The sequence below is a fragment of the Schistocerca piceifrons genome, chromosome 2, assembly GCF_021461385.2.
Source record: "Schistocerca piceifrons isolate TAMUIC-IGC-003096 chromosome 2, iqSchPice1.1, whole genome shotgun sequence".
NCBI lineage: Eukaryota > Metazoa > Arthropoda > Insecta > Orthoptera > Acrididae > Schistocerca > Schistocerca piceifrons.
In genome coordinates, this window is record NC_060139.1 from 662,196,053 (window position 1) to 662,212,294 (window position 16,242).

The 16,242-nt window shown below is 40.0% G+C and overlaps 1 protein-coding gene across 1 annotated transcript in view; it reads right to left on the reverse strand.

Annotated features, from left to right (window-relative positions):
* The window catches only part of LOC124776509 (male-specific lethal 3 homolog), a 144,780-nt gene that overhangs the window by 99,912 nt on the left and 28,626 nt on the right, over nucleotides 1–16,242 (reverse strand). Inside the window, exon 2 of the mRNA XM_047251531.1 lies at nucleotides 13,614–13,682. Coding sequence (XP_047107487.1) covers nucleotides 13,614–13,682 — 69 coding nt within the window. The remainder of the gene's footprint in view (nucleotides 1–13,613; nucleotides 13,683–16,242) is intronic.

Genomic DNA, 16,242 nt, shown 5'->3' on the forward strand with positions numbered 1-16,242 from the left:
TGGATCCATGCAACAAACAGTAGCTGTGGAAACACATCATTTGTAAAGTTTGTGCAAGTCTTATCCTCTATTGACATCCTGATGTAACACTGCAGTCCCTTGACATTATATCCTGTCAATTCTATGATCTAGTTTAAACAATCCAGATGCAAGAGGTGACAATTTGTACATTTAATTCTTTAACTCAACAGATACGGTTTCATGCTGAAGTCATTAATACAGTCACTGACCTCCGTCAGTTCCAAGCAAGGATAAACTTAAGTCTCCTCTAAATCACTGAAAATTTTTAAAGAACTATAGCCTTTGAAAGATTCTGGTTACAGTGTTCCTTCCTTTGCTTAAAAACATATTTTTATTAAGGTGTAATACAAACAGTCACCATGGTCTAGGGGCAGCGTCTTTGATTCATAATCAAAACGTCTTTGGTCCCAGATTCGATCCCCGCCACTGCCTAAATTTTGATAAATAATCAGCATTGGCGGCCGAAGACTTCCGGCATAAGAAGTCAGCCTCATTCTGCCAACGGCCTTGTCAAAGAGGGCGGAGGAGCTGACAGAGGTTCAGGGCACTCTCTTGTCCTAGGGGTGGGAAATTGCCCCTAAATGCGGAAGAATCAGCAATTATGAACGACATGAGGATGCAGAAGGCAATGGAACCACTACATTAAAGACATGTAACGTGTATCCACAGGACATGTGGCCTGTAATTGAAGAAGTGTCATGATGATCTCTCCTTTGGCAAAAGATTCCGGAACAGTCCCCCATTCGGATCTCCGGGAGGGGACTGCCAAGGGGGAGGTTACCATGAGAAAAAGATTGAATAATCTACGAAAGGATAACGTTCTACGAGTCGGGGCGTGGAATGTCAGAAGCTTGAACGTGGTAGGGAAACTAGAAAATCTGAAAAGGGAAATGCAAAGGCTCAATCTAGATATAGTAGGGGTCAGTGAAGTGAAGTGGAAGGAAGACAAGGATTTCTGGTCAGATGAGTATCGGGTAATATCAACAGGAACAGAAAATGGTATAGCAGGTGTAGGGGTCGTTATGAATAGGAAGGTAGGGCAGAGGGTGTGTTACTGTGAACAGTTCAGTGACCGGGTTGTTCTAATCAGAATCGACAGCAGACCAACACCGACAACGATAGTTCAGGTATACATGCCGACGTCGCAAGCTGAAGATGAACAGACAGAGAAAGTGTATGAGGATATTGAAAGGGTAATGCAGTGTGTAAAGGGGGACGAAAATCTAGTAGTCATAGGCGACTGGAATGCAGTTGTAGAGGAAGGAGTAGAAGAAAAGGTTACAGGAGAATATGGGCTTGGGACAAGGAATGAAAGAGGAGAAAGACTAATTGAGTTCTGTAACAAGTTTCAGCTAGTAATAGCTAATACCCTGTTCAAGAGTCACAAGAGGAGGAGGTATACTTGGAAAAGGCCAGGAGATACAGGAAGATTTCAATTAGATTACATCATGGTCAGACAGAGATTCCGAAATCAGATACTGAATTGCAAGGCGTACCCAGGAGCACATATAGACTCAGATCACAATATAGTAGTGATGAAGAGTAGGCTGAAGTTCAAGACATTAGTCAGGAAGAATCAATACGCAAAGAAGTGGGATACGAAAGTACTAAGGAATGACGAGATACGTTTGAAGTTCTCTAACGCTATAGATACAGCAATAAGGAATAGCGCAGTAGGCAGTACAGTTGAAGAGGAATGGACATCTCTAAAAAGGGCCATCACAGAAGTTGGGAAGGAAAACATAGGTACAAAGAAGGTAGCTGCGTAGAAACCATGGGTAACAGAAGAAATACTTCAGTTGATTGATGAGAGGAGGAAGTACAAACATGTTCTGGGAAAATCAGGAATACAGAAATACAAGTCGCTGAGGAATGAAATAAATAGGAAGTGCAGGCAAGCTAAGACGAAATGGCTGCAGGAAAAATGTGAAGACATCGAAAAAGATATGATTGTCGGAAGGACAGACTCAGCATACAGGAAAGTCAAAACAACCTTTGGCGACATTAAAAGCAACGGTGGTAACATTAAGCGTGCAACGGGAATTCCACTGTTAAATGCAGAGGAGAGAGCAGATAAGTGGAAAGAATACATTGAAAGCCTCTACGAGGGTGAAGATTTGTCTGATGTGATAGAAGAAGAAACAGGACTCGATTTAGAAGAGATAGGGGATCCAGTATTAGAATCGGAATTTAAAAGAGCTTTGGAGGACTTACGATCAAATAAGGCAGAAGGGATAGACAACATTCCATCAGAATTTCTAAAATCATTGGGGGAAGTGGCAACAAAACGACTATTCACGTTGGTGTGTAGAATATATGAGTCTGGCGATATACCATCTGACTTTCGGAAAAGCATCATCCACACAATTCCGAAGACGGCAAAGGCTGACAAGTGCGAGAATTATCGCACAATCAGCTTAACAGCTCATACATCGAAGCTGCTTACAAGAATAATATACAGAAGAATGGAAAAGAAAATTGAAAATGCGCTAGGTGATGATCAGTTTGGCTTTAGGGAAAGTAAAGGGACGAGAGAGGCAATTCTGAAGTTACGGCTAATAATGGAAGCAAGGCTAAAGAAAAATCAAGACACTTTCATAGGATTTGTCGACCTGGAAAAAGCGTTCGACAATATAAAATGGTGCAAGCTGTTCCAGATTCCGAAAAATGTAGGGGTAAACTATAGGGAGAGACGGGTCATATACAATATGTACAACAACCAAGAGCGAATAATAAGAGTGGACGAGCAAGAACGAAGTGCTCGTATTAGGAAGGGTGTAAGACAAGGCTGTAGCCTTTCGCCCCTACTCTTCAATCTGTACATCGAGGAAGCAATGATGGAAATAAAAGAAAGGTTCAGGAGTGGAATTAAAATACAAGGTGAAAGGATATTAATGATACGATTCGCTGATGACATTACTATCCTGAGTGAAAGTGAAAAATAATTAAATGATCTTCTGAATGGAATGAAAAGTCTAATGAGTACACAGTATGGTTTGAGAGTAAATCGGAGAAAGACGAAGGTAATGAGAAGTAGTAGAAATGAGAACAGTGAGAAACTTAACATCAGGATTGATGGTCACGAAGTCAATCAAGTTAAGGAATTCTGCTACCTAGGCAGTAAAATAACCAATGACGGACGGAGCAAGGAGGACATCAAAAGTAGACTCGCTATGGCAAAAAAGGCATTTCTGACCAAGAGAAGTCTACTAATATCAAATACCGGCCTTAATTTGAGGAAGAAATTTCTGAGGATGTACGTCTGGAGTACAGCATTGTATGGTAGTGAAACATGGACTGTGGGAAAACCAGAACAGAAGAGAATCGAAGCATTTGAGATGTGGTGCTATAGACGAATGTTGAAAATTAGGTGGACTGATAAGGTAAGGAATGAGGAGGTTCTACGCAGAATCGGAGAGGAAAGGAATATGTGGAAAACACTCATAAGGAGAAGGGACAGGATGATAGGACATCTGGTAAGAGATGAGGGAATGACTTCCATGGTACTAGAGGGGGCTGTAGAGGGCAAAAACTGTAGAGGAAGACAGAGATTGGAATACGTCAAGCAAATAATTGAGGACGTAGGTTGCAAGTGCTACTCTGAGATGGCTGATTAATATGCAACTGATGCTGCATGGACTTTTTTTATGTTGCAATTAATATTGTAGTAGATTGTCCAAATTGAATAGTGTTCTACTGTACAGGACTTTGTGAATGATTATTTTGAACTGTGGATGTACCAAATACAAGAAAACACATTTTACTACATATGAGCTGACAATGTGTTTTCCCTTATTTTCAATCTCCTCCTTCCCACCAACAAGTAAATTTAACTTTTTTTTTGGATCACCAACTGTTTATATCACACTGCATATGTGATGTTTTGGCCTAGAGATAAAAAATTTTTTTTTGAAAATTATTTTCTTTCACAGTCTCCCAATTTCAATTAGAAACTGCAGATTTCAGCCACAACCAGCCATCTTCCAGTAAGATGAATGGAGAAGTTCATCTAAACATGGAAGAAATGACATTCAGTAAATAACTTTGACTACATGCCCCACCTACTTGGTCTTATTAATTATGACATCTTTCTTTAAGAAAAAGCATTATGAAATAACAAAGAAGTTATGACTAATATCACTACAACTCTCCAGACCATCTTAAAGAAATGGAGAAAAAGAAATATGAGTTCTAAAATTGCCTGAAACAAGGAGCAAACACTGGCATTAGCACTTCCTGAGAGTTCTGTTCCCGAATCCTGAATTGGTTTAACAAGGCAATCGGATTTTCACTATTTTTTGTATTTATGGTACGTGAAATTCAGGATTCAAGTATCAATCCTCAAAATTAGATCAGTGCAACTAAAAAAAACTAATGAAAATCCAACCTTGAAGTTTTCCCAGTGTGTTTAATACCACGAAGCAAGCTCAATTTTTCAATAGGCAGCATGGTAGAATACCTGTCTGCCATGGAGGGGACCCGGATTTTATTCCAAGGTGATGCAAATTTTTAAACAAAGGTGCATGTTCTATTAGCATTTCCGTGAACATACAGATGAAAAAAAACAATCTGTAGTGCAATAGAGTGGTAACCGATAGATGGATGGTTCAAGTCTCGTTTCAGTCATTATGTTTCTTGTTTTGTTTTCCATTCAGTTCAAGTACCTACAACATTTACACATAAAATTCACCAAATTAATGCTAATTTTATGACAATTACACAGTTATTTTTCTAATTTCATATTGCACGCAAAAATACTAACACAAAGATTGTTTGAATTAAAAACACATTACCAATTAATTTTTTCCATCTTTATATATTTTGTACTTAACTTTAAAGTCTATTTTCTTGGGTATTTTTGAGAGGTGCATCAAACTAGTTTGGGAAATTGATATCCGAATTCAGAATTTCACGTACCAGAATACTTAAAAAATACAATTATCGTGTGGGTCTCAGCGCAATTCTGAAGACGTCAGAGAATAGCGTTTTATTTCCCCAGCACTTTCAGCCTTAAAGATCAAACAACCCTCTGTGAACCAGCACAGTGTACTGTCGCCAATTTACCTGTGTTGAAAGGAACAATGAGGCAGTACCTAGTTCATTGAGGGCACCGTTTATGCAAAACAAAGGATATAAGAGAGCAGTTGAATGGAATGGGCAGTGTCTTGAAAGGAGGATATAAGATGAACATCAACAAAAGCAAAATGAGGATAATGGAATGTAGTCGAATTAAGTCGGGTGGTGCTGAGGGAATTAGATTAGGAAATGAGACACTTAAAGTAGTAAAGGAGTTTTGCTATTTGGGGAGCAAAATAACTGATGACGGTCGAAGTAGAGAGGATATAAAATGTAGACTGGCAATGGCAAGGAAAGTGTTTCTGAAGAAGAGAAATTTGCTAACATCGAGTATTGATTTAAGTGTCAGGAAGTCGTTTCTGAAAGTATTTGTATGGAGTGTAGCCATGTATGGAAGTGAAATATGGACGATCAATAGTTTGGACAAGAAGAGAATAGAAGCTTTTGAAATGTGGTGCTACAGAAGAATGCTGAAGATTAAATGAGTAGATCACATAATTCATGAGGAGGTATTGAATAGCACTGGGGAGAAGAGGAGTTTGTGGCACAACTTGACAAGAAGAAGGGACCGTTGGTAGGCCATGTTCTGAGGCATCAAGGGATCACCAATTTAGTACTGGAGGGCAGCGTGGAGGGTAAAAATCATAGAGGAAAACCAACAGATGAATATAGTAAGCAGATTCAGAAGGATGTACCGTAGGTTGCAGTAGTTACTGGGAGATTAAGAAGCTTGCACAGGATAGAGTAGCATGGAGAGCTGCATCAAACCAGTCTCAGGACTGAAGACGACGACCACCACCACCACCACCACCACCACCACCACCACCAACAACAACAACAACAACAACATGTATGAGCACACCACATCTGCTTGAGAACCATCAGTATCACATACAACTTGGCACTGAAGACTTACTTCTGCTGGTAAGCAGTTCCATAGAGCATTACCTCTGGAAACAATAGAATGACCAACAAGGTACCTTTGCTTGGAGGTGCGAGAAAATCATTACATCATAGTGCTCACTTAACATACAATAGAATGTACAATTTGTAGTATTCAACTTCTTGTATGCATTCAACTTAAAATTAATCCTGTGTCATATAATCTGTGAAGGTGGCTGCTTGCTTTAACTTGAGAAAAGCTTGATATCTATTGTCTGAAAGCACAAACTATTCTACCATTGACACTGAGGTCCTAGGCAGAGGGTTCAGTGAATCCTCTTCGGACTAAACTATCACTTAAATCTTTATGTGCATGCTCCAATTTCTCCTGTTTTATTGCAGTGATTATTCCTCCTTATGTCTGTGGGTGTCAATAAAACATCTTTGCGTTCAGAGGAGAAAGTTGGTGACCAAAATTTCATGAAAAGCTCTTGCTGCAACAAAAAAATACCTATGGTTTAATGATCTCTCTCTCTCTCTCTCTCTCCTGTGTGTGTGTGTGTGTGATAACAGAAAACTTCCAACAGAAAAACTTCCTTTCTTTGGACTTTTTCCGTGTCTTCCATCAATCCATATGACAGACAAGTATAACATAGGCAGTCCTTTTAGTAGACCTGTTGCACATTCTCTGTGTTCTGCCAATAAAATTCATGTGATTTATCGTGTAAATGAAATTTAATGGATTCCATTTTAGTATTCATGTGGACGACTTGATACCTGCCATTATTTAGAAGCAATGCCACTTTTTGCACCTTATTTAAATCATTTTCCAATCGATTATATCTTATAATTTTGCTAGAGAGTAGATGACAGCATCATCTGCACACAATCTAAGGAGGACTGCTTAAGATTTTCTCCTAAATTGTTTGTTAACACATTAGATAGGAACAGCAGAGGCCTGAAACACTTCCTTGGGGAATGTCAGATATCACCTCTGTTTTACTCTATGTCTTTTTGCCAATTACTATGAACTGTGACCTTTCTGGCAGAAATCATTAATCTAGTCTCAGCTGATGCGATACTCCACAGACACACAATCTGAGTAGAAGTCGCTCGTGAGAAATGGTATCAAAAAGCCTTCTGCAAAGCTAGAAATATGGGAAAAATTTGAGATCCCATCAATAGCACTCGTTATTTTGTGTGAATGAAGGGTTGATTGTGTTTCACAACAACGATATTTTTTGACTGTGCTGACTACGTGTCTATAGACTTTTCTTCCAGGTAATGCATGATATTCAAAACACTGTGTGTGTTTCGAACTCATACTGCAAATCACTGTCAGTGACATGGACATGTATTTCACTGGATTACTCCTACTTCTTTTCTCGATTACTGGTGTGACCTGTGCAACTTTCCAGTCTTCAGATACATATCTTCCATTAAGCAAGCAGTTGTACATTATTGAGAAGTATGAGGCTATTATGTCAGCTTACTACAAAGAAAACAAATTGGTATATGATCTGGTCCACAGGACTTGCCTTTACTAAATGATTTAAGCTGTTTCAAAGTCACCACCAGCTGTAATTGTGTGAGTGGGGTACCTACATGAAATGAGACTCTAAAGTTTTCTTTGAAGTGCTCAGCAACTTTATCATCCAAGTTGAGGAGAGATGGGGGAGGTTAGTGAAAGGAACTAATTTTAATTTAGTCTGGTTGTCAAGTACAACCCCTACCTATACTAACTCTCAGGAACTATCTCCTTCATTTTCAATACAAGATAAACTACTACTAACAGCAACAAACACTCCACCACAAACAGTACTTACCCATCCTCTCTAAACACCATTAGGTCGTTTGTAAAAAATTTGGCTAAGCTAGTATCTGGCTTTAGCCACTTTTCAGTATGTGTAACTATTTCAGCTTCAGTGCTTTCTGTTAAGCATTTGGAGGTCTGGTTCTTCTGTAACACAGTTACGACGAATTACAATCATAATACTTATTGTTGACTTGTCTACTATCTACACCCTTTGTGAATCTCCCATAACTATTGCACAAGTTGAGGAATCTGTGCATCCTGCATGATCACAGAACCATCTGAGCTTCTCATTCAGGTCCTCCACTCTGCTCTGTACCAATGATCCACAGCTGGTACTGTTGACAATGCTATAGATGAGCTCCACCTTTCTCTCATTAGCAGGACTGGCAACCTTTGCCAACTCAGACAGCCACCCAAAACTAGAGACAACCTCTTCAAATCCAAAGCAACACAAATCGTTAGACAGGAGCCATCACCTGCAGTTGCCTGCTCCCTTGTTCTTCATGACATTGAGAAGCACCCGTTCCGCATATGGAATGACTCCTCCATTCTGTGCACTACATACTGCATTTTTTCCCCTCCTTGGCAGCCGTATCCCTAAGCGGCCACATTACTTGTCTAACAGTGGAGCTCCCAACTACCAGTAATACCAGTCTGTGAATCACCACATCTTGTGGGCTGAGAGGCTTCCTCTGAAACAGGGCACACAACTGCATCTGGTTGAAGATCTTTATCAGCCATAGATAGCATCTGAAATCTTTTTGCCAGGTGAACCAGGGAGGCCTTTCGATTGGCCCCCCAGGAAGATCTTTGACTGCCTGCCACAATCTAAAGCAACCCCTCACTCTACCAAGGGTAAGGGTACCCTCAATGGTGGCACAATGAGGGTGGTCATTGCAGTGGACCAATCGGGAGATAGTAAATAAAATGGGTCACTTCTTGACAGCATCTTATTGCAACTCACAGACTAAACATTGTGCTGAAATCTGCTGCTGCTGAGATAGAAGCTGGAGCCCAATTATGTTTTTCCTCCACTCCACATTGCTTAACCCAGATCCGTGATGGACTTGTAGCCAGTGGGCGGTCCAAACATAGTCTTTCTGTTGAAGGGTGAGCAATGATTACGTACGATTGAGACTCTTTGGCCAACTTAGGTTTAAATATGTTTTGCAAGGGCCAGGAAATTCCATCACATTGTCAATATGTTGCTGCCACTTGATACAGAAACCAGGGATAGAGCCTTTTCATCAAGTTCCTGCTACTAGTCTGATGTCTGAACAGTGCATCGTACCAAATCTCTCTACGTAAAAAATTTAAACCATCACTTGTAAACTAAACTGGCCGGCATCAATACTATATAAAATTGTTGGACACAGGATGTCTTCATCCTGCTTTTCACAGTTCGTCCCTAAAATGTATATGGCTTTAAGTGCTCATATTTTAATGATTCACAAATGTGGTGGCCATGTGAGCCTGATCAAATATGAAACTTATGAACCTAGTTGACTGGCTAAAACGATGATCTTTCAAACAGTTTTGTTTCACTGAAATTGTGACAATTGCAATTAACATCAACAAAGGCCAATATTTCTTGGCAGGGGTACGTATGGAGAGGGGGGGGGGGGTAGGATCTTTCATGTAATTACCAGTTGCAGATCCCCATTCTCCCAGACACACAACATTCTGCTGCCACACCCCTCAGTGGTTGCTACACCACACCCAGAATAGACAGTGAGGAGGGTGGGGTAGTGCTGACCACCTCACAGGCTGGGACTTTCAGGACTGCAAAGCCTGTACATTAGCTCGTCCCTTGAGGGAACGAATAGGATAGTCAGAGGTTACAATTGCAGCTTTGACAGGAAAAAATATGGCCAAATCTCAGAACCCTTGTCAGTTCCTCTTATACAAAACTATAACAAGCATGCATCACACGTGGTGTGTCTAGGAAGTTCAGTGAATGGTGATCTGATCGGTAACTTGGCGCATGTGTGCATGCATGTGTATGGGCCTTCAGGGACTTGACAATCTATACACAGCATGCACTGCATGTGACTAACTGCATAAACATACTGCGACCAGTTGAACGTAGTCAGTGCGAGAGGAAGTGTCACAGCACAATAGACCAACACGTAAACAAGTTCTGCTACAAATTGGGGAAGACTGCAACGGAGACACATGGAATGTTGGTGCAGGTGTAGGGGAAGGAAGCTGTGAGCGGAAAATGTGTTTATGAATTGTTTAAGCTCTTCCGTGAAGGAAAGGAAACAACTGAGAATGAGCCACATTCAGGCTGGCCATCGACAAGCAGAACCCCAGTAAAGATTGAGAAAGTGCGACAAATACTGGCACAAAATAGGCGACGGAATCTCAGATTGATTACAGAGGAATTGGGCATTAACAAGGACACAGTGCACACCATTGTCCGTTATGATTTAGTAAGTGGAAGATCTGCTCCCAATTTGTGCCGCCCAAGCTCATAGACTAGCAGAAAGCAAAACAGATGGAAACTTCTTGTGCTTTTATTTCCATGTGTGACCAGGATCCATTGCTTCTGAACACAATCATCACGGAAGATGGGACGTGGTACTACCAGTTCGATACCAAATCAAAACAGCAATCTATGTCATGATGTTCACCATCTTCTCCACAACCAAAGAAAAGCTGCCTGCAAAAATCCAAGGTGAAAACACTGATCGCCTTCTTCGACAACAATGGCATCCACAAGGAATTTATTCCTGCAGGTCAAAGCATTAATGTTGCATTTTACCAGCCCATTTTGAATCAATTGCTACAACGTATCTGGCAGGTTCGGCCAGAGTTGCACAGGACTGGTAAATGGATGTTGCTCTAAGACAATGCCCTTGCAAACTGCGCTATCTGTGAGCTCCAATTCCTGGTGCACAAGATGGTGACTGTTCTTGAACACCCTCCGTATTCCCCTGATCTGGCTCCTGCAGACTTTATATACATAATTTTCAGTAAATTAAAATCAGTAGTGTCATATCTCAACGAGGAACTTTAAACTTTCAGCATAGGACAAGAGCATGTAGAGGAACTACGGCAAAGCAAAAACTAAAATGCTTAATTCCATTTTCATATGTTCCTTTACAGAGGAATACCCAGGATAACTGCCCCAATTTAATCCTCGTACCACTGAAAAGATGAACAAAGTAAGTGCTAGTGTCAGCGTTGTTGAGAACCAGCTGAAACTTTTTAAACTGAATGAAGCTCTGGGCCCTATGGTTTCCCTGTCAGATTCTATACTGAATTTGCAGCTGAGTTAGTCCCTCTTCTAACTACAATCTATTGTACATCCCTCTAACAAAAAACGGTGCCCCATTCTTGGCAAAAAGCACAGGTCACATCCGTCTACAAGAAGGATAGTAGAAGTGATCCACAAAACTACTGTCCAGCATCTCTGACAGATTTGTTGTATAATCTTAGAGCTTATTCTGAGCTCAAACATAATGAGGTATTTAACAGAATGACTTCCTCAATGCCAACCAGCATGGATTACAAAAACATTGGTCACATGAAACCCAACTTGCACTCTTCTCACATGACGTACTGAAAGCTTTGGATCCAGGCAGGTAGATGCAATATTTCTTGATTTCTGCAGAGCAGTTGACTCATAACCACTTGTCAAAAATATGATCATATGAAGTATCAATTTAAATTGGTGACTGGACTGAGGAATTTTTGGTAGGGAGGACACAGCATGTTATCTTGGATGGAGATTCACTGTCAGATGTAGACGGGTGTGCCCCAGGAAAGTGTGTTGGGACCCTTGCTGTTCATGTAGTATATTAATGAGCTTGCAGATAGTAGTAACCTCAGGCATTTGGTAGATGATGCAGTACCCTATAATGAGTACTATCTGAAAACAGCTGCATAAATATTCAGTCAAATATTGGTAAGATTTCAAAGTAGTGCAATGATTGGCAACTTGCTTTCGGTTCAGAAATGTAAAATTGTAAATTTCACGAAACGAGAAAACTTAAGTTTCCTGTGACTATAATGTCAAAGAGTCACAGTTGGAATCAGGCAATTTGTGCGAATACCTGGGCATAACACTTTGTAGGGATATGGAATGGAATGATCACATAGACTCAGTCATTTGTAAAGCAAGTTTTAGACTTCGGTCTCGTGCACCCAGTTGTAGTATACTGATCAAGTGTGGGGACTCTTACCAGATAGGGCTAACAGGGGATACTGAAAATATACAGAGAAGGGCAGTAAGAATGGTCACTGGTTTGTTTAATCCTAGGGACAGTGTCACAGAGATACTGAAGGAACTGAACTGCAAGACTGTTTAAGACAGACGTAAACTATCCTGAGAAAGTCTGTTAACAAAGTTTCATGAACCAGCTTTGAATGACGACTCTAGGAATATACTACAACCCCTCCGTATCACTTACAAAGGGATCGTGAGGGTAAGATCTGAATAATTACTACATACACAGAGGCATTCAAACAATCATTCTTCCCACACTCCATTCATCAATGGAGTGGGAGAGACCCAAATAACTGGTACAATGGGATGTATCCTCTGCCATGCACCTCTTTGTTTGCAGAGTATAGACGTAAGCATGTAAGGAAGGAATGAACCCCTTCAGGGGACTGGGACGAGGGTGTCAAACCACTTCAACTATCTGGGAAGAATGTGGTGGCAAATCGTCTTTCTGAAGGTAATGGATACCTGTGGGGTGCTGTATGCGAACAGTCCGAATCACGTGATTGAGTCTAATGTTCCAGCATTGTGTACCCACGATAAATAATGGCAGAAAAAAAATCAGGGACCCAATTTCATTCTGTGCAAATATTTCACAAATAAAAGACCACTGCCAAGCTGAGAAGTGTCTTGTTGGCAATCAGGACGCATCACACTGTGGCTTTTGAAATGCTCTAACCTTGAAATCAGTGTGCACAAACATGGCACAACTAACAGATCCATATTTTTCCATATTTTAAGCATCCAGTGACAGCCATTTTGTGCCTCCAGCATCCTCTGACATTAATTAAGCAATTATACATGTGGGGAGATCTGCACTCCATAGCATGAAGATAATTCTCTGTGGAATAGCTGTCACTATTCAACACTGAATTAGTAAGTGATTTACTGCACTGAAGCCTGTCTGTCTGCTACTACAAAATACAGTAGCTGACTTTGGCCTTGCTATGTTTGCCCAAATCAAGAATTCACTGTATGCATTTGGTGTAGTGACACATGAAAGTTCACTACCTAGAGGTGCAGTGTGTTGGTTAATAATTCCACCCGATGACATGCCAAACTATTGAGAGAGAGAGAGAGAGAGAGAGAGAGAGAGAGAGAGAGAGAAGCCAAATCTTATTTAATTGTTCAGGAGTATATGCCCAAAGATATAAGCTGAAGACTAACAGAATTAAAGTACATAACTCTCTCTGCCCTAAGTTTCACTTGTGGGTTTCGAATCATCTTGATGAAAAAATAGTTCACCTAGAGGCCTGCTTTAGAATGCCCATGATTTAGATTCTTTCAGCCATTTCATTAGATCAGAATTTCTTAGATGGGAAGTTGCTTTAACCTCTTGGCCCCTATAGTTTTTGCCTCAGACCATCATTTTATTCATTCTGTTTTGAAGTACCATTACCTTTAGCATGAATCCACCAATGCTACTGAAACCCTGAATCAGGACTTCAGTATTATAAGAAAATATCTAACGTAAGATTGTTTGTGAATCTGGTCATACATGACAACATTCGGTAGTCCTAGGCTGCTAAATAATCTTTTACAGCATTTATTCTTTAATGTAATAGATATGTCCTACATGATACCAACCTGGAAATGTATCAGGTATTCCACAGTTTTGCGGCCCCCCTTGTCTGTTTTCACTAGAACCTTCAGCACCTAAAACAGCAACAGAGAAGAATGAAAGCAAATGTGGAATAATGAAGAATGTACATAAATGAATATGGCAAATGATTACACTGTGTGTACAGGAAACCAATAAAAAACATAAATGGCAATGATAAATATAAATTAAGGAGTATGTTAGGAAACATAGGATTGAGGTTAGGTAAAAAAACAGTATATTTGAAAGCACAATATAATGAAAATTGGTGCTTATCGGTTGACTGGCCCCATTTCTGGCACAATGTCTGCACTTGTTTGGCTTCCTTATAGAATTATTGTACAGGTGCTATGAACCACATGACTACAGCAATATGATGCATGACACTTGTAAATAATGTGATAGTTATAGCCTCCTGAAGATGGGTACTAGGTCTCTGAAACCTATTAAGTAAATAAGATTCTTTTCTGCAACTGGTTGCTGATTATTTTGGTACATTCAGATACAGTTGCTAAAGAGGTATACAATATTATAACACTTACAGAAATATATCATCAGGCTGCTTTGGATTCTGAGCACAAAAACCCACTTATGGCTGCTACTGCACAGCTATTGGGCATGGTCCATATTGCAATGGGGTGCCAGTTTTCTCACGTTAAAAGAAACCAGCAGTGGTCTACGATTTTCCATCCGTACACTCATGTTTCACATAGCCACAAACTATGCGGATGCAGAATATGCTATACAGGGTGTTTCAGAAAGGACTTTACAAATTTAGAAATTCATAAAAATTAACTGAAAGAATATACAGAGCTGGGTTTAGTACTTTTTGTACAGAAACACATCAAGTTCTTTTACCTCAAACTAAAGGTGTTGTATGTGGCTTCCGTTGGTTATCCTGCACACATCCCACTGGAAGTCAATTTCCTCCCAAACTTGCTGTAACATTGCAGGTGTAACTTTCTCAGGGGCGATGTAAATTCTTGATCTACGTTCAGGTAGAGAGCCTGGCACAGGAGGTACAAACACGATATCCTTGATGAATCCCATAAATAAAAAAAATGAGTGGTGTCATCAGGGCCAGTCTATTGACCTGGAAAGTGACCACTGAGAAAATCCCAGTCATCAGCCAGGTAGTGGTGTGGTGTACCACCTTGCATTTTGTTCTTGGTCATCCTCATCGATCTGTGATATCAAAAATTGTTGTAACATATCCAGGTACACTTTCTCGTTGATGGTTCTCTCACGGAAAAAAGGGGCTGTACACTTTATTCTGGCTCAATACACGACAAAAATTAAGTTTAGGGTTATCATGAATATGTTGTAATGTTTGATATGGATTTTTGCTGCCCCAAATCCTACTGTTGTGTGTGTTACCCTTGCCACATCAACTCGTCAGGAAAGATGATTTTGTCCAAGAAATGTTCATCCTCAAGTAACCTATTTAACATATCCGACAGAAGTTCTCGTGACCGATTTTATCAGTGTCTTATTGCTCGTACAATCATCAGTCTGTACGGTTTCAAATGCAAACGGTCTCTCAACATATGCCAAACAGTCGTATGTGGGATTTGCAGGTCGCGAGATGCACACCGGGTCAATTTCGTAGGGCTGTTGACGAAATGTTGTCCCACTCCCTCAACATGTCGTCAGATGTGCTTGGACGACCTGATGATTTCCCATGTCTTACCGAGCACCCTGTTTTGACAAAACATTTATGCCACTCATAAATTGTAAGCCTAGCAGTAGGATCTCTAGCATACTTGGTACGGAAATTACACTGAATTGTTGTCGCCGACTTTTATTCTTCAAAGCAAAACACACAGCTCGCACACTTGATTCCAGTGAAGTCAGCCATCTTTAACGCAACTGCCGCTAGCGCTCCTTACGGTGTGATTCGGCACTAGCGAACTAGGTGAGACAAAACTTTATGTATTACCCTACAAACTGATACTACAATCATCTCTGTAGATTCTATGAGTTAATTTATATGAATTTTCAAAGTTGTAAAGTTTTTCAATACCCTGTACTTTAATTGTGGTTTGAGGTACAGGATGTTTCAAACCACAATTAAACTAGCATGTCAAAAGCATTGCACAATGAAATGACATATCCAAAATTCTATAACATGAATCCTTTACAAAATTGTCAGACAGTCTACTCTGAACTTCACCAAACAAAATGTGACAATAGTGTAAGAGTTAAGGCAGTTTATACAATGGATGTTGCAGCTGTTATGCAACAATTTCACAAACAATGCACAGTTAAATTTTGACATTTATAACCACTTTGGTTCTGTAGTTATTACAGCAAAAAAATAACATTCCTCAAAGAATACTACACAACTGTAGAACATAAGATATATTAGATTTGAGTACCAGTAGAATATGGGTGTTTTTCGAACATACTTCCACCTGCTTTTCTTTTTAGGGCCATATACGCTCTTTCATTGCAAAATGAAATGTTTGTTTAGTTACAACATGGTCTTTCTAATGAAAACAGTATAGAAGAGTTTGCACAAAATCCTTTTTGTAAAAGTTGGCAAAAAATATCCACATTTGCCACTGTTACAAAAATGCTCATCTTTGCCCTCGATTTATAAATAATTGGAAAGCA